General features: G+C 39.2%; 1 protein-coding gene across 2 annotated transcripts in view; it reads right to left on the reverse strand.

Annotated features, from left to right (window-relative positions):
* The window catches only part of LOC105463249 (LanC like family member 3), a 103,460-nt gene that overhangs the window by 26,947 nt on the left and 48,969 nt on the right, over nucleotides 1–27,544 (reverse strand). For both annotated transcript variants that reach the window (XM_011710264.2, XM_071089094.1), the window contains exon 2: nucleotides 2,121–2,244. In XM_011710264.2, the coding sequence (XP_011708566.2) occupies nucleotides 2,121–2,244 (124 nt within the window). The remainder of the gene's footprint in view (nucleotides 1–2,120; nucleotides 2,245–27,544) is intronic.

The following is a 27,544-nucleotide window of genomic DNA, read 5'->3' on the forward strand; positions in this document are numbered from 1 at the left end:
TTGTTTTTGCATTCAGGCACCTTTTACTTTGCCATACTCAGAACTCTTGACTCCCCGGAAACAGTTTTACAGTTTGTATTCAGTCAAAATTTCTATTGCTCTTAAAATTTGATCATGAAATTTGAAAATATCTTTATTTTGCTGGATTTGAAATTGTTGGGGAAAAAAAGATTGCTTTTCAGGAAAATATTTATGCACTAGATACAAATCTAGTTTAAGCTATATATGTAAAAAGCCAGAATGTTAATTTCTCTAAAGAAAACCTGAAAAATATTGGGAGGCTGAGGTGGGAGGATCACTTGAGCCAAGAATTCAAGGCCAGCCTGGGCAACATAACAAGACCCTGACTCTATAAAAAAAAATTTAAGGATAAAAATTTGACCAGGCATAGTGAAGCAAGCCTGTAGTCCTAGTTACTTGGAAGGCTGAGGCAGGGGGATCACCTGAGCCCAGGAGGTCGAGGTTGCAGTGAGCTATGATCACACCACTGCACTCCAACCTGGGTGACAGAGGGAGACCTTGTCTCAAAAAAAATAAAACCAGAAAAATGAATGGAATAGATTAGGGGACTATAGCAGAAACTGTCAGTGCCCTGGCTCATCACCTCATCTACACTCACCATTCAGATGCCTCTTTGTTCCTGCTTCATATCTCAAGCATCTATCATTTTGCCTGAGGCTTTCTTTGGCCACAGGAGCATGCCCTGCCCAAAGGGGCAGGACAGAATTGCTAGGGAATTAACACCTCTAGGAGAAGCCAATCAATAAAGCAGAGAGTTGGTGGAAGAATACCCCAGCTTCTTCACCCCTTGGGTGAAACAATTCTGAGACGTGTTCTATAAAGTCTTTAAGATTCCCTAGGGAAACTGAGCCTCAGTTGTCCACAGTTGCTCATTATTACACACTCAATTAGCTTCTTTCTCTTTCTTGTCTCATTTCTCTGCTCCTCTATCAACACTTTCTGAAATTACCTTTCAAATAAACCTTTTACACCCAAATCCTTGTCTCGGGGCATGATTTTGGGGAGACTTAAACAGAAATACAAAATTTCTTTGAGAAAACTCATTGAAGTTGTTTATTAGCTATTCATTCATTCATTTGGGTTCCCTAATTATGTGCAAGCTCTGTAGTGAGGTCTAGGAATCACGAAGATAAATGAGAGAAAGTTCCCATCCTGAAGGTGCACAAAGCCTGCTTAGGCAGTTAGGCAGGTAAGCCACTAATTACAGCGTAATAAGGGCTCCAACAGAAGTATGCGCAGGATGACAGCATGTTACCCAGTTTTGCTTTGGGAGAAAACCTGAAACTTGTAAATATTTCTCCAGAGAGGATTCAACAACCCTTCTTCCAAAAGCACAGAACACTTTTCAGCAGATTAATGATGTTTGAGCAGAGTCTAGAAATCTGGGTATAATTATTACAGATTAGATAAAGGGGTTGGGGGAAGTAGGGCATTCTAGGCAAAAGGAACATGGACAAAGGTAGAAAGAGAACACTGCATGTGGGAGACTATGCTGGACAGAACCTGGAGGGTAAAGATAAAGCTTGAGTCTAGAGAAAGAGGCAGGTGGTCCATAAAGGGCCTTGCAAATCTTGCTCAATAGTAATGGTGAGGCACTGAAGGACTTAAAAGAGGAATAACTAATTTCTTTTTTTTTTTTTTTTTTTTTTTTTTTTTTTTTTTTGCATGGCCCAGAGCTCACCATTAGCCATTACAATGCAGTAGTCTGTTATAAATCCACTACTATTAAAAACTTTAAAATGTTAGTGGCTGAATCCTACTTTTCTATTCAGAGGCACTACTTTCAATCGTGTGTGAAAAGTTTTCACAATGTTTCAGCAAAATTAGGCCAATGAGCTTACAATCTAAAATAAAGATATTAGTCTTGAGTGAACGTAATTGTTGAAATAGCTACATTTCTGTCAGGTAGACTATGAAAATAAATATTAACTTGTGATTTGTGTTATCTATCAGTATAGGTTTTTGAAGAACATTTTAAAATATTTCTTATTAAATGAATCGTAATGACCTATGGCCAAACAAAATCTTCCAGCCTTTATTCCGTATTAATATTAGAGACTTTCTCCATCCTAAAGGCCCATGCCAACACCTTTACTTACCCAAGTATTCAGTTCCATAGTAAGAATACATCAGGGGGAATGGTTTCCTCTTCTTTATGGCATACTGCTTCCCAGAGTCCAGAATTGCCTGGCAAATTGACTTGATCTGTGCTGGAGTCAGCACCTGAATAAGGAAATCCAGAGGTAGAAGTCAAAGCAGGATCTCCTTTTTCCTTAGACACTGAATTTTTTTGCTTAAGAAGTCTAGCATCATATCCACAGAATCCTGTACTATATGTAAATAAACTTAGTCAACCACAATTTATTCTTTTTTTTTTTACCACTGATTCTTCCTTTGCTGTCAAGTCGTCAAATCTGCCCTCTTTAGAAAACTTGCTATTTCGGTGGAAAACACACAACTTTATTGCTATAGGTTGCTATAAAATACAAAGACTACCTTATGGTTGTTATATCATTAATCCTTGTCACAGGAACAAGGATTTGCTCAGAAAAGAACAAATAGTCCTAACTGATTATGCTTAATAAAGCTGTTACTCCTGGTGTACGATGTAGGTCTGGCCCAAACAATGGATCTTCAATTTGTGTTATTTAGACTGTGCTTATAAAGACTGTACTTATAAAGCCATGATTCTGTGATAAGCTGCAGTATGACGGACTCACTCTAGGCATTTGTACTACCTCAATGAAACCAAAGTCCAATAGTGTCAACACAAAATAACTTCTAACATCAAAATGACTCTGAATAGAGAATGGCTAAAATGTAATGACTTGTAGTCTTCCATGTTTTATTCAATCTGTCCAGTAGGTTTTAGGATTATAGACATTAAAAGGTTCTCAAGCCTTCAAAGCATCATTGCATTTATTAAGATTCTGCTCAGGTTAGCCATGTGTTTTGTATCCTGCCCTTCCTGGGACAAATTAGATGTTCCCTTTGGCACACTCCCTTTATGACAGTGACATTTGCTCTGGTGCACAGCACTGTTGTGTTAGATCTTTCTCTGTTGTGTTAGATCTCTCTCTGTTGTGTTAGATCTCTCTCTTTCTCTCTCACTAGACTATCGGTTTTTTGAGAGCAAACACTGTGGCACCTCATAATTTTGGTATCCGTGGCGCCTAACACAGAATTTGAGGGGGGTCCTTCACAGCTGATGAGTGAGTAAATAAGTGACAGGTTAACTGGTATGAGATTCAGAGCCCTCCCTCCCTTTGCTCTTTATTCCCTTCCTCCCTCCTTCTCTCTTTTCCTCCCCTCTGCGATTGTTCCTTAAGCGCCTACTACATTCCAGGCAAGATTGTTCTGGATGCTGGAGATATGACAGTGAGCAAGATAGATAGGACCTGTGCTCTCATGAAGCCAATCTTCCCAAAAGGTAGACCTGCACAGGAAAGGTACTGGTCAGATTAACCAAAACTAAAAAACATCTAAGTTTAGTCTGATTGAATGAATCTGGGATCAATAAAAAGTCCGTTGGATTTTGGCCTCTCTCCTAAAACTGGCACGTTTAATTTTCCTATCCAATATCCAGCATTAGACCAGCCAATTCCTTTTGAAATAAGTTTCTAATGATTTAATTCATAAATTGCTCCTCTGATTTACCTGGTATTAGAAGGAAAAAATATAATCTGGTTTTGGTTTCCCAAAATCTAGCATTTAATTTGGAAAAATAATTACTTCATGAGGGCACCATTTATTAATTCTGCCAATTAACATTTACTGAGCTACTATTCCAGTAAGGTACCACAATAGGTGTTGTGGAGAAATTCAAGAAACCATAAGACATATTTTTTCCCTACAGGGAAGTTACCATCCAGCACTGGAGATGAGATACAGACAAGAGTCTACAATAGAGCAACTAAAGCTCATGAGCCTAGAGATAGAAAGAAACTTTCTCCTCTTTTTTTTTTTTTTTTTTCCTGTTTGCTGAAATAATGATGTCACGGCTTTCAACTTAAATTTCCCTTTTATGAACCACTCTCTCTGTCTCTTAAGTTTACTCCTCCTAACATTCCCGAAGACACTATCTTCCTATGCGGCATCCCCACTGTCCTCTCATATCAGCTCCAAGTCTTCTTTCCTTAGCTTAATAGCAAATTTCTCCTAAATGATTGAATACACCCATTCAAATTGCTACCAGAATTTTCATTTGCTGTTGAAAACATTTACTCTTTGTGCCTTTATCAGTGCCAACTGATCTTAACTACTTAAAATCTTGCATCATCATTTGTCTCAAATCAACCCCTCTTTCTCAGAAACCTGCTAAAACCCCTGAAGGGCATGCACTTAATAGGACTCTATCCTGATTGAATCCCATAGTCTTCTGGGAATATATTCTGGCTCTGCTCAATATTGATTTTGAATCCATATGACAGAGGCAGTTTTTGTGGTAGGAAGCAGTCACTGAATTTGCAGGGATGTATTCATTTGCATTACTAAAATCTTTCCTATTTGACTTTCATGCCTATAACTGAAAATTGGCTTATTATTTCCCCAGTTGAACATTTATTCATATGTTATGTGTGTGTGTGCATGTCTGTGTATGTGTGTGTTTGCCTGCTTATTTTTAACCCAGAAAAAAATCAACTTATGCTATATGTGGTGCCATCCCCCTTTCTTTCTATCCTGAATCCACAGCTTAGAATAGGGAAAGAGTTTATAAAATATTATTTCAAAACCTCCGATGGTCATGCATCATGTCTGGGTGGTTTCCTCTTATCTCTCAGAAACACTGTGAAAAACAAAGAGAAACCAGCGCTTGTTCAGCTGGATAGAGACCAGTTATGCATGCAGTTCTTTATCTCTGGGAACAGACAAGACCTACCCTTCAGCTTATTGATCAGCAAATAAAAACTAGAAACACAGCCCATTAAAAGCCTGTGTGTGGGGAACACTGAGGAAGAGTATTTTTCGCCCCTGAACAAATAGTACAGAAAGAAGAAGGGAGTTGAGATTCTGGGGTAAGGGCTTGAGCTTCTTCTCCTGTGTGTCTGCTTTCTCAAAGATCCCTCCAGTCTCTAGTACACAGGAGCACATGCATGAGCACACCCACTGCCTCCAAGAAGATGGCCTATGTGCTTTTGAGACACTCTGAGATCCTGGGAATGAGGGAGCAGCATTTCCAGTGGGGGAACAAAAATGACTAGGAATGGCAGAGAGGGACTCCCTGGCCATCAGGCCTTCACCAAAACAAACCCAAATTATTCCCTGTCCTGTAGTTGTAGCCCCTAAGATCAAGCCATTTGTTGATATTTTGGATGGAATACGTTCTTTTCTTTTTACATTGAATTAAAATAAATGAAGATATCTCAAAAATACAAAGCAAATCTGAGGTGGTTTGGTTTAAATTATTTTGTTTAGTTTAACTGATTCACTTTACTCACCTTGTGAAATATTCCTATTGGTTTGGCCTCTGAGTATGAAGAGACAAGAGGGCAATAAAGTTCATACTATATTTCTTGGCCCTGCCTGAAAGTCATGTTATGACTGAACTACCTCCATGCAGAGGAGAGATGACTTTCTTTTTTAAAAAGTGAATAAAGAGACCAAACCACCATTGACTCTTTCCCAAGGCAAGAGTCCTACCTACAGCGCCTCTGAAGTGGCAGTCATTGCTAGCTATATTTCTTTTTCTAGGCATCAAACACCTCCTGCCCCTTCCCCATCAGCATTGATTGAATACGCGAATAGCAACTAAATCTTGGGTGTGCCAGTGTCCTAAGGCATACTATGCCAATCAAATTCCTCCTCTCAACAATTTGAAATGCATGTTCAAAAAAAAAAAAAAATGAAGCTGTCAGTATTCCCAGCTGCTGCTGAAGACAGGTCAGGAATGGGCCCATGCATAAACTGAGGTCAACAGGGAGTAAGCAGGGGCTGTGAAGGAGAAAAACAGAATAAACCACCCAGCAGTGAGAATGAAAGGAGACTGGAGCAGATATGCTAAGAGAAACAATGATACCAAGAGAGAAAGTTAGAGGAAAGTAGAGAAAAATAGCTCCCTCTTCCTAACAGTTTAGGGCTACTCCCTTTAGGGCTTCCTGCCAATTTTCCATACTATACCCACCCCCATACTCCTTCCCTTTCCCTTTAATCATTTGAGAGTCTCAGTTTCTTGCAAAAAGAGCCTAATTAGAATAGACATGAACATAAAGCCAAACCTTTCATTTGTCACTTCATCCCTCACATAAACAATCAGCTTTCCTACCTACCATACTAGATCCTTTCAGTCAAAATAACAAAGATATCTGCATCTAGGGTGCATGATAAGGTACATGCGAAGACTCTCTGGGCATGGGACCCAGCATTGGGATTTTTTTTTTTTTTTTTTTTTCCCTGAGACAGAGTTTCACTCAGTCACCCAGGCTGGAGTGCAGTGGCACGATCTTGGCTCACTGCAACCTCTGCCTCCTGGATTCAAGCAATTCTGCCTCAGCCTCCTGAGTCACTGGAATTACAGGTGCCCACCACCACACCCGGCTAATTTTTTGTATTTTTAGTAGAGATGGGGTTTCACCATGGTTGGCCGGGCTGGTCTCAAACTCCTGACCTCGGGCGACCCGCCCACCTCGGCCTCCCAAAGTGCTGGGATTTCAGGCGTGAGCCACCGCTCCTGGCTGGGATCTTTTTTAAGCTCCCCAGTGGATTACAAAGAGTGGTCAAGGTTAAGAACTACTGCCATAAAATACTAAGTGAATACAAAAATAGTTTTTAAAATCAAAGTAATAATAATATAATGTAATACAATATAATAATAATGATGATGAAGAGGAGGGCTAAAGGGAAAACTAGCAAAAGAACTCCCAGGTATAAAGAAATTCCTTTGGTCTGAGTCATGGAGGACTCAGAATATCTGTCCAGTCTTAAATTATCTGTCCTCAAACTTCTGTCAGTAGCCCATTTGAGACCTCTGATATCTCTAAGAGATATCTGCTCCTCAAAGTGTGGTCCATGGACCAGCAGTAAAGGTATCCTGATAGAAATTCAAATTCCCAGGCCCCAGACCAGACCCAGTGAATTAGAAACTGAATTTTATTTGTTTTAATTTATTTTTTATTGTTTTATTTTACTTTAAGTTCTGGGATACATGTGCAGAATGTGCAGGTTTGTTACATAGGTATACGTGTGTCATGGTGGTTTGCTGTACCTATTGACCTGTCCTCTAAGTTCCCTCCCCGTGCCCCCCATCCCCCAACAAGACCTGGTGTGTGTTGTTCCCCTCCCTGTGTCCATGTGTTCTCATTGTTCAACTCCCACTTATGAGTGAGAACATGCAGTGTTTGGTTTTCTTTCCTGTGTTAGTTTGCTGAGAACGATGGCTTCCAGCTTCATCTATGTCCCTGCAAAGGACATGATCTCATTCTTTTTTATGGCTGCATGGTACTCCGTGGTGTATATGTGCCACATTTTCTTTATCCAGTCTACCATTGATGGGCATTTGGGTTGTTTCCATGACTTTGCTATTGTAAACAGTACTGCAATAAACATACATGTGCATGTGTCTTTATAGTAGAATAATTTATATTCCTTTGGGTATATACCCAGTAATGGGATTACTGGGTCAAATGGTATTTCTGGTTCTAGATTCTTGAGGAATCACCATACTATCTTACACAATGGTTGAACTAATTTAGACTCCCACCAACAGCGTAAAAGTGTTCCTATTTCTCCACAGCCTCACCAGCATCTATTGTTTCTTGACTTTTTAATAATTGCCATTCTGACTGGCATGAGAAGGTGTCTCATTGTGGTTTTGATTTGCATTTCTCTAATGATCAGTGATGCTGAGATTTTTTTCATGGTTTTTGGCCATGTAAATGTCTTCTTTTGAGAAGTGTCTGTTCATATCTTTTGCCCACTTTTTGTAGGGTTGTTTTTTTCTTGTAAATTTGTTTAAGTTCCTTGTAAATTCTGGATATTAGACCTTTGTCAGATGAGTATATTGTAAAAATTTTCTCCCATTCTGTACGTCGCCTGTTCACTCTGATGATAGTTTCTTTTGATATGCAGAAGCTCTTTAGTTCAAGTAGATCCCATTTGTCAATTTTGGCATTTGTTGCAATTGCTTTTGGTGTTTTCGTCATGAAGTCTTTGTCCATGCCTATGTTCTGAATGGTATTGCCTAGGTTTTCTTCTAGGGTTTTTATGGTTTGGGGTTTTACATTTAAGTCTAATCCATCTTGAGTTAATTTTTGTATAAGGTGTAAGGAAGGGGTCCAGTTTCAGTTTTCTGCATATGGCTAGCCAAGAAACTGAATTTTAAAAAGATCACCAGATGGTATTTTGAGAAGCACTGGCTTAAGAAACATTAGCTATAAATTCTTTAAATTTCCCAATGTTAGGTTAGGTCCTGACAACACTATGTATCTGGAATATATAAATCTGACTTTCCACAGATTATTTTTTGTAACTATGACTATCATGGCTTTGGTTTCTATATAAAGGAAAGGTTGATTTTTTTTTAAAAGACAAGCTTTTGTAAAACTGCTATTGAAGATATTGTTCACAGTTTTCTAACGCCTCTATACGAAGGCCCAAGTGATAAGCTACCCTCATAGCCCACCTAACAAAGTGAAATGAGAGTTTGTCTTAGTCTTGAGGGCCAAGAGGCAGAGTTAATTCCTGTGCTTAGTGCAGAAACTTCCTTTACCCTAGGGGTTTTGCTATAAACATTTTACCTCTTAAACCTTAAACCATGTTGAATGGTTAATGGTTTCACTGTATTGGTGAATTTTTGTTGTAAACCACCCCAAACACGTTTTTGGAAGTGGATAGAGCCCAAGGAAACATTTTTACAATATACGGAATATGCGTCTTAAGGTGACAATGAATTATTAGTGTCGAAGTACAGTTCTAAGTCTTACCTGACAGGCAATCCTCACAGACTCTGAAACAACTGTAAGGAGGTGCTAGACTTCCCACCCTAGGCCTTGCTCAAGCACTACCAACATTATCATGTAATAGTCCAAAATGCCCTGAGTGCCCATCTGCATAGAATGCAGAGTCACTCTGATATCACAGCAAACACATATGTAACAGAGTAAGAATCTGCTATTAACTTAATGTTTTCGCCCAGCAATTTATTTCACCCAATCCTTTGCCTCATCGTCCTGTTGGTAGCATAGGCTTCTGCCTAGAGAAAGAAAGAAGCCATCTGACTATCTAATAAACATCAAAATGACTTTTTTATATGTCTTTTTTTAAAGTTAGAGCTACTGGAATGAGACAAATGACTTTTGATACCCATGGACAATAAAGAAAAATGTGGGTTGTTAGATCCTGGATTTTTTTTTTTTTAAGATGGAGTCTTGCTCTGTTGTCCAGGCTGGAGTGCAGCAGCATGCTCTCGGCTCACTGCAAGCTCTGCCTCCCGGGTTCATGCCATTCTCCTGCCTCAGCCTCCCAAGTAGCTGGGACTACAGGCGTCCGCCACCATGCCCGGCTAATTTTTTGTATTTTTGGTAGAGACGGGGTTTCACCGTGTTAGCCAGGATGGTCCCGATCTCCTGACCTCGTGATCTGCCCGCCTCAGTCTCCCAAAGTGCTAGGATTACAGGTGTGAGTCACCACACTCGGCCTCCTGGGTATTTTTAATACTTAAAATTGATACTATAAAACAATAGATTTGAAGGATAGTTCTGAGTAAACTCAGGATGGAGATACAAGCTGTTCAAGGTGGGATGAGTTGACATGGAAAAGAAATCAGAAGTTGAAAGTCAGTGTGAGTGTGGTGTCCTGCTTTCCTACCTCCACCCCATCATGCCAAGCCTTAGGAGCCTTACAACAGGCCTCCAGACAGGTTTGGGAATCTACAGTTCGTTAGGATGTGTGCCTCCCTTTTGCCTGGAACTCAGGAAGATGGCAGCCTCAGAGGTGTGTCTCTTGCTTCAGGGTCTGGGACCAGCAAAAGAGATACCACCACGTGGCCTGTCCCACATGAAACAGCAGAAGATGATCCTGAGTTTCCTATGCGCACCAGAACAGAGTAGAAAAACATCTCATCCCCAAAATCAAATTTACTTTTTAAAATGTCCAGTCCAAATCATTTCAAATTAAAAAGTTAGAGAAATTGTTTATACAAAGTCAATATTCACAAGTGGTTAAATTTTTACTTCCTATATCTCTTTGGGGTTGTAGTTCACTTGGAACCCACTAGGTTACAAGAAAGAGCCAGGCCTTTCAGGAAATCTCTGTAGCAGATAAAGATTTACTTAAGGCATTGAGAAGACAGAAATTTGGAGGAGCTTCTTTGAGGCAGAACATCATGAGCACTCTTATAGTGCATAGTGACCTCCAGAGAACATCATGAGCAGAGAAGGTGTTGAGCAAGCTTAAAGAGACAAAATAGGGCTAAAGAAAAACTTTCAAGTAGGAAACTGATCTTGACAAACTGAGTAATTCATGAGTATTATGTGCAAAGCCTATGCTAAGTTGGAGAAACATGGGATCTTAATAATGAGACTAAGTAGACATGCAAAACATGTAAATAATGAAATATTCAGCATTCATTTAAATCCTAAAAGTAGTACACTAAAGGAGTAACGTGAATGGAGTAAATATTGAGGGCCTCACAGAGGAAGAGGAGTATGAGCTGAGCTTTTGAAGGACAAGTAGGAAGTGGGTAAATGAAAGCATGGGGAAGAGAGGATTTTTAACCTATTGGATGATGGGGGGAGTCCTGTGTATTGGGGCAATGCTTCAAAACCCTCAAGGTGCACACATATTACTTGGGGCTTTTGATAAAAAACAAAGATTCTAATTCAGTAGGTCTAGGGTGGGGCCAGGATTCTGCTACTAACAAGCTCCTTGTTACAACAGTGGTGATGCTGAGGCTGACACTGCTGGTTCATCAACCACACTTGAAGTAGCAAAGGATTATGAAAATAGAGAGGCTGGTTGCAGCAGAGGATTTCTTTTGGAAATGGTGAGACGTTAGACTAAAGGAACAATAGAAGTTCCCAATGATATTCAAGGCAGCGAGAGGAAGCATTAAGCAAAAGTGTTGCATATTATCATTTAAATGATTAGATTACCCAGAAAAGGGACACAGCAACAAAGATAAATTCTCTTCCAATATTCTGCATGTAAGATAGGCATGTCCATATTTGCATGCTCCACTGAGGAGCTCTTTTAGCCAGTGTGGCCAGGTTTGTTATTTTCTTAATTGGTCTCTAAATGGGGCATGTGTGCTGGTGCAGAATGAGCAAGTCCCTTCCATCTGGTTTTCCTGATGCTCCCTGACCATTATTATGCTGGGCTATGAGGAATAGGAGGCAGGTTGCTCTAGTTGATGATTATCCTCCCGTCATTAAAGGGATTCAGCATGGAATTTCAGTTATAAACATTTGGTCCCAGGTACCACTTTACAGTTGTTTCTTTTCCCTTCTCATGTGAAGAAACATAAACCGAGAAAACACTAGAAACCAGAAAAGAAAAACAGGTTTTTCCCCATTCTTACAGCCTGACTGCTGGCTTTAAAGATTTATTAGAAGTAGCTGGTAACCCAGTCTGCACCAAGTGTCACTAGATGATTTCATTCTCTTTCCTCTAAGACACTAAATGTCTCAGAGCACAAGCTTCCTTATCTACAAAAACAGGATTATGTGTGTCCCACCTATCTCCTCAGGTAATAATGAGACTTATGAAAAAGCAGTTCCCAACGTTTGACTGCATACTGCAATCACCTGGCGAGCTCTTAAAAATCCCAACGCCCTGTCCACACCCCACACTGATTACATCAGACTCTGGGCGTGGGACCCAGGGATGAGTATCTTTTTTAAACTCTCCAGGTTATTACAAAGAGTGTCAAGGTTGAGAACTACTGACATGAAATACTGAGTTAATGCAAAAGTAGTTTTAAAAAGCAAAGTAATAATACTATGATTATGATAATGAAGAAGAGGAGAGCTACAGGGAAAATATGGAAAAAACCTCCCGAGTATAGAGAAATTCCTTTGGTCTGAGTCATGGAGGAATGGAAGGAGAAACCTGATGTGCACATGAATGAACATGCTGGGTCAGGCCAGAAGTCCACTAAATGCCATCCAGTGTTTCCAACACAGGCACCAATGCACATTGTGAGAGGCTAATGAGGAAACCACAGAACACAGCAGACAGTGCACTGGACTAGGAATCAGGAGATCAGGGCTTGAGGCTCCACTGGCACCATACCCATGCTTAAGTCATCAGACCTCCATCTCTTCATCTGTAAAATAAAGGGGCTGGACTAGTATCTATTCACTAGGTCACAGCTTCTCAAATGTTAGTGTTCCTAAAAATCATCTAGTGATCTTGCTAAAACACAGCTTCCCAGGCCTCACCCTCAGGGATTCCGACTCAGTAGCTGTGGAGCGGGGCCTGAGGTCTTGCATTTCTAACAAGATCTTGGGTGATGGTGATGCTCCTGGCCAGAAAAGCACCTCTTGAGTAGCACTGTACTAGGTGACATCTAAGATGCCTCTAGGTTCCAAGCTCTATGGTTCTCCAAAGCATTGGGGGAATCTGGTTTTTGAACATAAAAAGGAGAATAGCATGGTGATAAACAGGGACTTGGGGGTCAGATACACCTGGATTCCAAACTTAGCTTTACCAGTTTCTAGCAGTGTGAATTTGTGAGTTACTTATTCTTTCTTAGCCTCATTCTTCTCACTTGTAAAAAGTCATGATAATATCTACATCACTGGATTGCTGTAAGGATTTCATATAAGATGCTTAGCACAGTTCCTAGCATAAAGCACATGCACAATGCCTGCAAGTGATAGTGAAAAGGGACATCTGAAGTTCAATAGTGACTGAACTCCAGGCCTTGGAGGTTTGAGATCAGCATATTTCTCATAAAATAATCATGCTATTGCCTACTTCTTATACCTCATCTTCCATCCAAGGACCAGCTTACGTCAGCCTGTATTCCTAAATTGTTCTAACTTATAATTCATAAACTAGCAATGTATGACCCTTCATGTCTGTGTATTTACTTTTCTCATCACCACACTTGCAGCCTTCACTGTCCCACTTTTCCCAAAATGACATTCCTTTGCTCTTTCAAAATATCTCTCAGGTTTATCTGGTTTCTAGATACTAACTAACTATATAACTTTAGACAAATCATGCAACTTCTCTGGACCTCAATTCCTCATCTGGAAAAATAAAAAGTCAGGCTGAGGTGGTCTTTAATGTGTCTTTCACATAGAGCATTTTATGATTCAAGTCTCTATGACATTTATAAATCTATATACTGTATACATATTTGGGCTGTAATTCTGTAATGTGAACATGATAGTATGTTTCAGCAGTTTAATTTCTTAGAGAAAAAGCAAAAAGTCATTTGTGGTAAAACTAGAACACAGGTTCAACTTGTCCTATTCTAGGCATTTTATCAATATGCCTATTTTCTTATGTGCTTTCTTCCTAATAGAAAGCTTAAAGGACTAGAACTCTTTGTAGCCTCCTGGCATCAGTTACTTGAATCATCTGCAGTTGTCAATCTCCTGATATACCCAAAGTAAACAACGACATTAAGACTGAATGCTTTGTTGACTATTTCACATTATACCTTTCTCTAAGTCACTGTTGAATGAGTATGTCATTACAATATTCTCAAACTGTGGTTCAAAATGTTCAAGTGCCTGTTTGGTACATGATAATGTACTAGAGAGTATAGAAGTATAGGGATGCATAGTTGCTTATTGTCAAATATACAGTACATGCCCTTCTTATTTTGAAAGGCCAATTCTGAATTCATAGTGGCTTACACTATTAGTTAGTGACATCTCTTTTCCCTTTATTTCTTGCTAACTGAATATCAGTTTTATTAGGCTGGCAATTGTGTCTAGCCTTAAGTGACAGTAATTAGCCTTGGCCAAACATGTAAATCCCATTGTCCCTTGCCAAGTACCCTGCATTCCTTGTAGCTAGGGTTGGCTATGTGGCCTCACTTGATCAATGGAAGAATCTGCAGGAGCTTCATGGAAAGCTTTTTGTTTCATAATACATGGAAATAAAATGGACATACATGGCTGTTATCTCCCTTTCCTTTTTTTGGCTGCCTTGAATGCATATGTGAGGCCTGAAGTAGCACACGGCCAATTTGCATCCTGCAGCAATGAGCACGTGGATGAAAGGTCAACATTCTGAGAATGACGGGGGAGAAAGAAAAATCCTGGGATTTTTGGACATTATTGAGCATCTGTACCACAACCAGGACCACATATATCCAGACCCTTGTTATAAGAGAAAATCTAATCCCTTTTTAAAAAGTCACTGTTCATTGGGTTACTTACAGCCAAGCCCACATAAACTGGGCAGCCATAAAGTGCCAATCTAACAACACTGCTAGCCTTCACTACCCTGCAAAGCAATTTTTGCCCACGTCCACCTCTGTTGTCACAGAAACCTCTGACTCTAAAGCTCTTTAAAATGGGACCGACTGCCTGAGTAGGCAAATTTAAATGCAGTTTCCAGTTCTGACTGCACTCACAAGGTTGCAATTGATTTTTCTCGTTAAGTGCTATCCTAGAGCCCAGGGACAAAGAGTAGAAAACACTCTTTGCTGCCATTGCCCTGGGTGACCTCCCTATTTCTTCCACTTATCCAGCTTCAGGTCAGGGGCAATGGACACCCTCCAATCTGTCACCATGATAGCAGATCCTCAAATCCTTAAGTCACTTTGGGAAGACAAAGAGGAGGCCTGTGGGAGCTTCAGCAATAAGTGCTATGAAGCAATTATCTTCTTTTCCAGGAACCACAGTTCTTTCCACTCAAGTGACTCTATTATGTACTACCTATTCTGTCATCTTAGAGAGGTATTCACAAAAATGGTCCTGGTTGAACAATATGTGAACAATTTGTGAAATTTTAAGGCTTAATAGCTCTTTCACCTAGATGCTTTCAACAGAACAAGCTGAAAAGGTATCTTTTCCCGTGTTCTTTGACACGTGCCTGTAGGATTGATGGATGCCCTGAAGGTCATAATTGCAGAAGGGAAGGCAGAGATACTTTAAAATTGCCTAGATCTTTCTTCCTTTTTTCTTTAGTACCTTAAAATACATTTTAATAAATGTATTCCTTGGATATAGGGGAAACAGTGTGATATAGTGCTGGTTGGGCCATGAACGGTAACTTTTCTGCGTATAACATGAAACCTAAAGCTACAGGGTATGTGGGGGGGTCTGGTAACCATAGTTGGAAAATTCAGAACTTCTAGCTTTGTCATAATATGGCCCTGAGTAAGTGATTTAACCTCTTTGGCTTCACTGTATTCATCTGCAAAATGAGGTGGCTGACCTAGTAACTTCCCAGTTCCTTTCTGGCATACATATATATGAAATAAAACGGACATATATGTTTCCATCCTTCTCCCCTTATTCATTTATGTACTGTAGGGAACCCATCCTCTGTGTGATCATGTCCAAAGCAGCAGTTTTGTTATGTTGACATTTTCTGGTATTTTAAAGGGAAAATGTTTCTGTTTTCTTTTTCTGGCTTCTTTTAATAATTTTAACCAGTAATCTTTAGGAGAGCTAGATTATAAAATTCAGGTAGAATCATTTTCTATGTAAATGGCATATCTAAAAAGGATATTTGAGGTGACCACAGCACGAAGGTGTGATAAAGGGAGTTGCCGCCACCACCTGCATCCCCTTACTAACCACCAGGAAAAAAAAGTGACACCATGGCCAGATTCAACTTTTGTTTTATGCCTAGTGGAAGGAGAAAGGAATAGAGGACTTCAGGAGGAGCTGGCTCTATGGCTGAAGAGGAGAGAAGGTAAATTGACACCCTTATTCTGTTAAAGGTAAGAAGTTCCCCCAAAGTCTCTTCCGTAGATTTAATATTTGACAAGTTTCAAATGGTCACTGTCAAATGAATGCGGCTGGGGAGCCTACTGCCCTTGGAATGGCTCAGAGGAGCAACTGACATATGTAACCAATAGTAGGCAAAGCAGGATTTATAACCTTGTAAGTTAGTAACTAAGGTCTTTGTCTTAGACGAAGATTTATTCTGTGATCATTATTGAGCCCTGCTATGGCTTACTAGGAGAACATCAGTGAGCAAAAGAGAGAAAAGTCTCTGCCACTATGGAGATTACACTTGACATGGTTTGGCTCTGTGTTCCCACCCAAATCTCACCTCAAATTGTAATCCCCACATGTCGGGGGAAGGGCCTTGTGGGAGGTGATTGAATCATGGGGGGCAGGCTTCCCCATCGCCGTTCTCAGATCTCAGTTCTCAGATCTGATGGTTTAAAAGTGTGGTACTTCCCTCTTTGTGCTCACTCTCCTGCTGCCATGTAAATAAGTGCCTACTTCCCCTTCCACCATGATTGTAAGTTTCCTGAGGCCTCCCCAGCCATGTGCAACTGTGAGTCAATTAAACCTCTTTTCTTTATAAAGTACGCAGTCTCAAATAGTTCTTTATAGCAGTGTGAAAACAGACTAATATAACATTCTAGTGGGGTAGTCTGAATAAATTCATATCATGCTCCATGTTTTATTTCACCAAATGTGTCTTATTCTGCCACTGTCCATAATTTGTTATTATTTTAATGAGGGCATGTTTATAAAGTAATCAATATTAAGTGAATTGTGTACTGTCATCTCGTGTTGCCTGGGGAAAGTTTAACAGGAGATAAAACTCATTCATAGCCTCCAATGTGAATTCAACTGAAGGCAATCGCCAAGATTGTAAGGATGGACATATGAAAGAAATGGCCAGCTGCTATAGCACATAATTACATGGTGAGTTAAAAAAAAAAAAAAAACAAAACAAAAAAAACAGAGATCTCAATCTAGATCAAGACTTTGGGGGAAGGGAAAGAGAAGAATCAGACACTCATTTTTTTAAAAAAGCTCCACATGTGATGCTGGGACATAGACACTGCTTTACAGGGCTTTGCATTGCAAATCCAGCATAATTTAATATTGCAAATAGCACAGGTGGTTAGAACAAGCAACTGAGCTTAATCTCATGTGGTTCACGTAGCATAGCTGGATATATTCCTAGTCACAGACTAGACTTTTAATTATAAGCTTAATGCCAGGTACCCTCACTATAAGTTTGCCTCATTAGTTGTAACACAAAATACAACTGACCATTTATCACTTTTTAAATAAACCAAAGCAGGCTTCCCGATGATACTGAGTAGCCTCATGTTTAATATGTAAAGAGAACACGTTCACTAAATATGTAATTGGTCATGAAGTAGTACTTTAAATATATGGTCTCCCAATTACAATGTGAAGGAACAACTCAAGAGAGAATTTACCTACATACATGCATGCTTTATATATATATATACACACACACACACATCCATATACACACACACACACATATACACATGTATGTTATATATATGTGTATATATATGTATTCTGTTGATGTATATTTAGGAAGTTTCCAGATTTTAACTCTTATGGATAAAGCTGCTGTACACATTCTTATACAAATGGGCCTAGGCATTTATTTCCCTTGGACATTGATGCACTGTAATAGATATCCATATTTTATATATATTATATATATATCTCCATATATGCATACATAAACACACATATATACACATACATACATATATACATACATCTATGTATACCTATATACATACATCTATGTATGTATACCTATATACATACATCTATGTATACATACATCTATGTATGTATACCTATATACATACATCTATGTATGTATACATACATCTATGTATACATACATCTATGTATGTATACATACATACATATATGCATACGTGTATACACATATATACATATATGTATACACATACATATGTATATATACATATATACACATACATGTGTATATATGTGTGTATGTATGCATATATGGAGATATATATAATATATATAAAATATGGATATATATTACAGTGCATCAATGTCCAAGGGAAATAAATGCCTAGGCCTATTTGTATAAGAATGTGTAATGGTGCTGGGAAAATTGGCTAGCCATAAGTAGAAAGCTGAAACTGGATCCTTTCCTTACTCCTTATACGAAAATTAATTCAAGATGGATTAGAGACTTAAATGTTAGACCTAATACCATAAAAACCCTAGAGGAAAACCTAGGTAGTACCATTCAGGACATAGGCATGGGCAAAGACTTCATGTCTAAAACACCAAAAGCAACAGCAGCAAAAGCCAAAATTGACAAATGGGGTCTCATTAAACTAAAGAGCTTCTGCACAGCAAAAGAAACTACCATCAGAGTGAACAGGCAACCTACAGAATGGGAGAAAATTTTGCAATCTACTCATCTGACAAAGGGCTAATATCCAGAACCTACAAAGAACTCAAACAAATTTACAAGAAAAAAACAAACAACCCCATCAAAAAGTGGGCAAAGGATATGAACAGACATTTCTCAAAAGAAGACATTCATACAGCCAACAGACGCATGAAAAAATGCTCATCATCACTGGCCATCAGAGAAATGCAAATCAAAACCACAATGAGATACCATCTCACACCAGTTAGAATGGCGATCATTAAAAAGTCAGGAAACAACAGGTGCTGGAGAGGATGTGGAGAAATAGGAACACTTTTACACTGTTGGTAGGATTGTAAACTAGTTCATCCATTATGGAAAACAGTATGGCGATTCCTCAAGGATCTAGAACTAGATGTACCATATGACCCAGCCATCCCATTACTGGGGATATACCCAAAGTATTATAAATCATGCTGCTATAAAGACACATGCACACGTATGTTTATTGCGGCACTATTCACAATAGCAAAGACTTGGAATCAACCCAAATGTCCATCAGTGACAGACTGGATTAAGAAAATGTGGCACATATACACCATGGAATACTATGCAGCCATAAAAAAGGATGAGTTTGTGTCCTTTGTAGGGACATGGATGCAGCTGGAAACCATCATTCTTAGCAAACTATCACAAGAACAGAAAACCAAACACCGCATGTTCTCACTCATAGGTGGGAACTGAACAATGAGATCACTTGGACTCGGGAAGGGGGACATCACACACCGGGGCCTATCATGGGGAGGGGGGAGGGGGGAGGGATTGCATTGGGAGTTATACCTGATGTAAATGACGAATTGATGGGTGCTGACGAGTTGATGGGTGCAGCACAGCAACATGGCACAAGTATACATATGTAACAAACCTGCACGTTATGCACATGTACCCTAGAACTTAAAGTATAATAATAATAAAAAATAAAAAATAAAAATCATTGCAATAAAAAAAAAAAAGAATGTGTAAAGCAGCTTTATCCATAAGAGTTAAAATCTGGAAACTTCCTAAATATACATCAACAGAATGAATAAATAAATGATGGTATATTCATACAATGGACTATTAATTAACAATAAAAAAGAGGACCAATTACTGATACATGCAGCAACATGGCTGGATCTCATAAACAATGAACAAAAGAGGTGAGACACAAAAGAGTATTTGCTGTATGATTCCATCTCTATGAAGTTCAAAATCAAAGTTTGGTGATAGAGGTCAGAAAAGTGGTTACCTACCTGTTTGGGGGTTTGGGGGTGTGTGTTCAGGATGAATGATATTCATTGGGATAAAGGAACCTTCTAGATTGATGGAAATGCTCTGTATATTGATCTGCTTAATAGATATATGATATGCACAGTTAATTCACTGAGTTATACCCTTAAGATTTGTACATTTTGCTATATGTAAACTATACTTCAATTTTTTAATAAAAAAGCAAAAATAAATCAGGGTATTGAACAGCATATCTATTATATGGTAGAATGAATAGTTTAGTTGTCTGTTAATACATTTTATCTGAATGTCAAGGTCCTTTGGTTGTAAGTAGGAGGCACCAACTTTACTAGGTATCCTGAAGTAGGGTCTTCCTAAGACTATTGGAAATAGAAAAAAATATACACCCTACTGGGAAGACGAATTACATAAAAGAGCACATTACCTCCAGGCTGACACACCCCCTGGCCAGGGCTTGGTGACCAGAACACCATGACTGGATTTCACTTCCCCTGCCCTTTTGACCAGGTGCCTTTATACACGGCACAACCATGCCTGTCCCCCTATCTGTAAGAAAGCTGCATGAGCTCCTGAAACCTGAGGGCAGCTAGGACCAAGAAGGAACCAATGCTTGGACCCAGAAATCCTCCAGGCTGTAGCCAGTGTTCTCTTTCGGTGACATGGGTCTCTGCCTCTCTTTCACTTTCTACAGGTCTTCTTTCACTACTTTTCTGTGGCTGAAGGTGACCTCCCATCATACTATCACTCTGTCTGTCTCTGTCTCTGTCTCTGTCTCTCTCTCTCATTCCAAGTTTTAACATGTCCCTCAGTTTTAGTCACATTACAGGATCAAATAGAGTTACTGAAACCCAATTTTAAATTCCTGGGAGAATCTGATACATTCAGCCTCATTCAGGTTCAGCCTCATTCAGGTGTGTTTACACAATGGCATCCACTCTAGTTGAAGGAGCAGGGCCAAGTAATTCAAGATGGCTGCAATGATCCACCCAGAGGAGAAGTAGGATGAAACTTCACAGAGAAATGGGGTTATTCTGAGCTAGGCAGACATTCCCAGAAGGGTCTACTCTATTTGTATCAGGAATGTGTTTAACTTAAATGAAGAGAAAATCTCATTTCTAGTGGCTTAATCAAACAACAGGTCATTTTTCTCATGTAACAAAAAGTCTAAAACTGGCTGACTGCTGATATTGCTTAGCTTAGTGACTTGGGATGTTAGAGCCAGGATGACACAATTTGCACTTCCTTCCATCATGGTGGCCTATAGGCACAAAACGGCTGCTGCCAACTCCAGACATCATGTTTATATTCAAGGTGGGAAGAAATGGGAGGGAGGGGCAATGCACATGTAGTCTCTTGTATCAGAAAACCAAAAGGTTTCCCAGAATACCCCAGCATATTTACACTGACATGTCATTAGCTAGTACTGTATGACATGGCAAACCTGACAGAGAGAAAAGCTAAAAAATCAAGCAATTACTGGCAAAAATTGCTATGTCAAACAAAAGTAGGGTTATATTAGTAAGGACAATGTGGCAGAAAGAGCTCTGGTTGGCAATAGTGTCTGTCACCACTCTGAACTACAGGAATCCATATTGTCTGAAAATTTGTTAGCCATTTATGATCGTGTCTGAACACAGGTGATGGAAGGCACACTTAATTCCTTTTTCAAAAATGCACTGCTTCTTGCCACACACTATGCCATTATATATTCAATTTTGCACTCCACCACCTAGGATCCTTTGGCTAGAATTTGCATTCTATTTCCAAAGCTCTTGTGGAGATAATTGGTCAAGGCCGGTTTCTCAGCTCTGAATATGACTGTCTAACCACTACACAAAGGCCTTTTCTAAACCAAAAGTAATATAGAACTGTAGAAAGCATGCTTAGAGGATGCTTGGCTTTCTCTAAATATACTACTTCAGAAGTGATCTAAAGATAACTATTATTTCAATATATGCAAATAGATAATATTCCATTTAAAATCTGTTCCTTACTGTGAAACAGGTGCAAGAGACGACGAGAGTGTTTAAGTAACCAAGTGCAAACAGTCTTCACCTTTAAAAGGAATAGATGGGACTAGATGGCTTCTAGGCACCCCCCCATGCTTGATATTATACTTTCTAAATGGCCTGCAATCACAGTCGCTCCATATCATGAGGGACATTTCTAAGAATTGTCTAGATTAGCATTATTCTTCAATTGAGAGTCAATGTATTCTACGAGGTAAGAAAAATGTCATGGAAGAGGACAGACTGTACTTATCCATATGATAAATGAAGAAATTCAAATTTCTAGCTGATGTACATATAAGATTGTCATGAAAGACAATTACCTATGCTTTTTAAAAAGTTGTTTTTTCTAACAGATGCTGGTGAGGTTGCAGAGAAAGGGGAATGCTTATACATGACTTGTGGGAATGTAAATTACTTCAGCCACTGTGGAAAGCAGTTTGGTGACTTCTCAAAGAACTTAAAACAGAACCACCATTTGACCCAGTAAGTCCATTATCGGGTATATATGCAAAGGAATAGAAATCATTCTGTCATAAAGACACATGCACATGTATGTTCATCACAGCACTATTCACAATAGCAAACACATGGAATCAAACTAAATGCCCATCAATGGTAGACTGGATAAAGGAAATGTAGTACATATGCACCATGGAATACTATGCAGCCATGAAAAGAATGAGATCATGTCCTTTTCAGCAGCATGAATGGAGCTGGAGGCTCCATTCATTATCCTAAGTGAACTAGCACAGGAACAGAAAATCAAATACTGCATATTCTCACTTATAAGTGGGAGTTAAACACTGAGTACACATGGATGCAAAGAAAGAAACAATAGACACTGGGGCCTACTTGAGGGTTGCAGGGAGGGAGGAGAGTGAGGATCAAAAACCTACCTATCGAGTACTATTGCTTATTACCTGGGTGATGAAATAATTTGTACACCAAACCCCCCATGACACACAATTTACCTCTGTAGCAAACCTACACATGTACCCTTGAACCTAAAAGTTAAAAAAAATTAAGTAATAACTGTACATATTCATAGGGTACATAGTGATGTGTGTGTGTGTGTGTGTATATATATATTTTTTAAATATAGTGATCAGATCAGGGTAATTAGCATCCATCATCTCAAACATTTGTGATTTCTTTGTGTTGGGAATGTTCGAGATCCTCTTTCTAGCTATCTCAAATTACATAATAAAAAAGTTGATCTCATAAAAATAAAAAGTAGAACAGAGGATACTAGAGGTTGGAAAGGGGAAGGGAAAGGTGGGGATAGGGGTAGGTGTGTTAAATGATACAAAATGACTATGCTTACCTATGCTTTTCAATGTTTAAATATTTTATTATACACATTTAAGGACAAAATCTGGGGAAAGATCATGGTAATTGTGTGTGGGGAAATGTTTAGATATTTGTTTATAGAATATATATTCATGTCACAGCATATTTATCATTATTAGTTAATTTTGTCCTTACTTCATCTCATATTCTAACTTAAAAGTGTAGGAACGAGAACAAACTTTGGGTATCCATTCAAAAATCAACAGGAAAAGAATCCTAAATGTCTGCAGGTGGAAACTACATTAATTATCTTTGGGCAAATTACTTTAGCTGTCTGGATATCAGTTTTCTCATTCATGAAACGGATCTTAAAAGTCCCTTCCTTGCTCTAAAGTTCCAGGTTTCTATTATCTCTGTCAAAGAAGTCTGTCCAAATCAGAATTGTTCCGGTGACATCAAGTTTTCACTTCCAGTTTTCAAGGTTTCCATGCTGCCCTGGGTCTTACGTCACTCTTTTTTTTTTAATTCTGTGAGGTTTCCCAGTATCTAGTAATAACATGCCTTTGAATTTATTTTTATTCCTACAATTTTTGTATATAATTCCAAAGAGTTTTAAGAATAGTACAAAAATTCTCATACACCATTTACCCATGGTAATATTCTGTTAACATTTTGCCACATTTGCTCAGTCATTCTATTTGGGGAGGAAAGGTGTTTTGGAGTAAGTTGCAGACATGATGCCTCTTTATCCAGAAATACTTCAGTATATATTTCTTATAAACACAGACATTCTCCTACCTAACTACAGTGCAATTATCAAAATCAGTAAATTTAATACTTATACAATACTATTATCTAATCTAGAGTCTATATTTAAATTTTTCCAAAACTCCCAATAATATCTCTTACAGCTATTTTATTTTCTGTCACAGGAACAAATCCAGCATCACACATTACATTTAATTGTCACTTCCCTTTATACTTCATTAATGTGGGATAGTTCTGAGCCTTTCTCTTTCTTGACAGAAGTTTTTGAAGAGCACAGGCAATTTATTTTATAAGATGTCCCTCAATTTGGATGTGTATGATGTTCCTCATGATTAAAGTTACCTTATGCATTTGGGGCAGGAAGATTTCAAAAGTGACGTCCTGTCCTTTGCAGAATATCATATTGGGAGAGACATGATATTTGACCCATACTGGTGCCCCCTCTTTTAAAATTACGTTATTTCAAGTTGAATTTCTATTGCCTAAGATTGAAAAAGTTATGACCAATTTAAGGATTCAGCTGTTAAAGACCCACAGCCTCTTTTAACACTATCTCAACAGTAAGGTGTGGTTACATTAAGCCTGCTTACATTCAAGCTGGGAAGGTCTACAACATAGGAGTTTGACAAAGATCACCAGCTAATAAATTAAACGTACAATGGAAGTCAGCTAAATCAGCCAAGTCAGTGGAACATAGATTGGTAGGTGCAAGAGGTCAGAGTCCATGAGGTCAAAATCAGGAAGCACCAGTCAACAAGGATACTGAGGACTTATTTCAGGGCAGAGGTTGTGGGCTTACTGCCCACTGTTGTAAAGCTAATGGGTGGAGCTGGCCCCGGGCCCATGGGTGTTAGTCATAGACCTTAGTGGAATACAGGAGTAGGCTGTTCCTGGCTATGACAGATTCTGAGGTGTTAGCACTCTCTCACTGAGTAATGGCAATACCTCAGTGTTGGCATTACTGTGTGCTTTCCTCTTACTCTAGACCAGTATTTCCCACATTGTAATGTACATGCTGATTCCCTGGCAATCTTGTTAAAGTGCAGAGTCAGTTAGGTGTGCTGTGAGGCCTGAGATTCTGCATTTCTAAGTCCCCAGGTGATGCCAGGGGATGCTGATTCAGAGCATCCTTTGAGTTTCAAAGCTGTAGGAGAACACTGTTTTTGGCTATGGCAGGAATGGAGGTGCAACCACTACCTCACATGCCCTGGAGTCGGCATTACTGTGAGATTCTCCTCTATTCTACACTATCACATAGAAGCTTCTTTTAATCAATCAGTTCAGATCTTGCTGAAATATCCTACCATGTAATTTAAACAGAAAAAGTGACTCCAAAAGGATGAAGAGGTGGGAAAGGAGGAGATATATATGGCATACTGCTGAGTCAGAAATAAAGAGAAACTCCATAAACATTAAACAATGAATAATGGCTTTATTTAAAAGATTCACAAGAAATCTCATTTTGACAGCCTTGACAATGTGTATGTCCCAAGAAAGGATGGCTCTCCCTGGCAAAGAAGTGTTGGCTTTGCATCCATCCTCATTTTTTCTACAGAAAATCATAGTCTATCTACATAACATAGCAAACCTGGTGACTAGGGATCGTTTCCTCTTAGCAAGCACCTCTAAATAGGCCCAACACAGCCTTCCCATAATACTCACAGAGTTCTAAAACTGAGAAGGTTAGAATTGAAGTAACAAGGGCATTACTCACAGGGAAGAAGTTGCTTATTATTAATTCACTTTCCTGGACCATTCTTTAAAATCAGTGCCTTTTGTAAAGCTCTGTTTTAAAAAGAAGTACCAGTCAGTATTATAGCTCTGTGAAAGGTAAATTTGGGACATGACAGCAGACGCACTGTATGAAAAGGCAGTCTAGCAATGCAGCAAATTGTTTACTACATTTGCTTTTGATTAAAGGGAAAATATCTTGAAGTCTTCAGGAAAAAAAAAAGATACCATTTTACTCCAGTAGAGGGAGCCTATGAAGCAGTCAACATCAGTCTTAAAATATCAGCGTTCATATGATCTTGTCAGAGTGAGTTAAGGGTCATTTGCCAAAAAAAGAAAAAAGAATCCAGTTATTGAAGCATGAAAAAGCAAGACAATGACCTTGAAATAACGATTTCAGGTGCTCAATACTTGCTTAGTGAATAAATGGTTTGCTTCCTCCTTCAGGGAGCTGTCATATTGGTGACCTCATTCACTCACCAACTCATGGACTGCCAATATTAAATCACACACCTATCTTCTGGGAGAAGCTTAGATAGTAAACAATTAGAATTCAGTTGTGGGAGTGAAGAGCTAACTTTTGTTAAGGGTCTCCTATGGCAAATGATTTCTGTTTATCTTTACACCAACTCAGAGAAAAGGGCCCACTGCCATCTTGAGGATGAGGAAACTAAGTTTCTGAGAAGCTAGTAGCTTGCTTATGTTCACACACCTAGGAAGCGTGAGAAGTGAGAAGATGGAATATTGTTCAGTCTTCATTCTAATGTAATAGGATTATATGTCCACATCTTTGCCGTGTAACTGCACTGTTTCCCATTGTGGCTGAAGCATATTTCTGTGCCCTATTAATGGTCTTGGCCATGTGAATTGCTTTGATCAAAGGAATGTTAGTGATATAAGCAGAAGCTTGAAATGGGCTTGCATAGCTTGTCTTGTCCTGAAACACATAAAATTGAGTTGAACCCAGCATACAGCCTGAAGCAGAGCAATCCCAGATGACCTGCAGACCTATTGGCAAAAAAATCAATATTTGTTATTGAAAACCATTGAGATTTTGGATTGTTACAAAGCAACAACTGACTAGTACAACACCTCTGTACATTATACCTAGCCCAAATTTGCAGATGAGAACACTGAGGTACTGAAAAGTAGCTTGCTCAAATAGGAAAAAAAAAAAGTTCAGGGACACCTGGAAGAGCTCTCCTGATATCTCTTTAGCTAGAACTGTGTAACACGGCTACCTACAGCAGCGAGGAAGGATGGAAAAGTATCTGACATTGTGAGTCTCAACTCTGGGGACTAGGATCCACTACCATGGAAGGAGGAGAGATAACAGTGTCTGCCATTCCAGTGTTGTGAGGCTCTAAAGTCCATTATCGTTATCAGTAAACCTGTGTTGTGTTCTATTATGGGTACACAGAAGCTACCAGGAGGTCCCTTCAACTTGGCATTTGTGAGCTCAATATGGTGGTATGGTTTTGGCTGGTCCTTTGGAACTTCTGCAATTTCTGTAAAAAGAAGATGCTTTGGGTAACTGACAGTCCAAGAAGAACAGGACTGACATACATGCGGCCAAGCTGAATCCACACAGAGATGCCCCATGAGTGAGGAAAAATAAAAACTTTTTGTTATTGTAATACACTGAGATTTAGGGATACTTGTTAGGTATTTAAATACAACTAACTAAAACAGTGCTCATCCTGTTGAATGGACTTGAAGTTCATCCAGTCCTATTCCAAACTAGTGATACAGGTGAGCTTCAATTTGTAACCACCCAGGAGTGTCACCACATGCTACTGCATGGTAGCTGCCATAGTCAATGAGCTCTCCAAAGAGTCTTTTATAACTTCCCCTTCTCCCTAGTGCCTGCAGCCTGACCGGGATACAACAGTGTGGGTTTTCCTCTATACACAGGCAGTTGAAAAGTGGCTAAATCTCACAAGGGGGTGCCATGAAAGTGGTGAATGTGAGCCGATACACTTCTTGGGGTTACTCAAGGCTCTGAGCATCTTGAGGAGGAAGCAGTGCAGGCCAGGGTCAGTGTTGACTCCCTGATCACCACTGTCACATCCACCACTGCCAACAAACTGCTGATGTTTCAGTAAACGGTGGTATGACCTCTTATTCCTCAGAACATCAGGTCAGAGAAGCTT

The sequence above is a fragment of the Macaca nemestrina genome, chromosome X (assembly GCF_043159975.1).
Source record: "Macaca nemestrina isolate mMacNem1 chromosome X, mMacNem.hap1, whole genome shotgun sequence".
In the NCBI taxonomy this organism is placed as follows: Eukaryota; Metazoa; Chordata; class Mammalia; order Primates; family Cercopithecidae; genus Macaca; species Macaca nemestrina.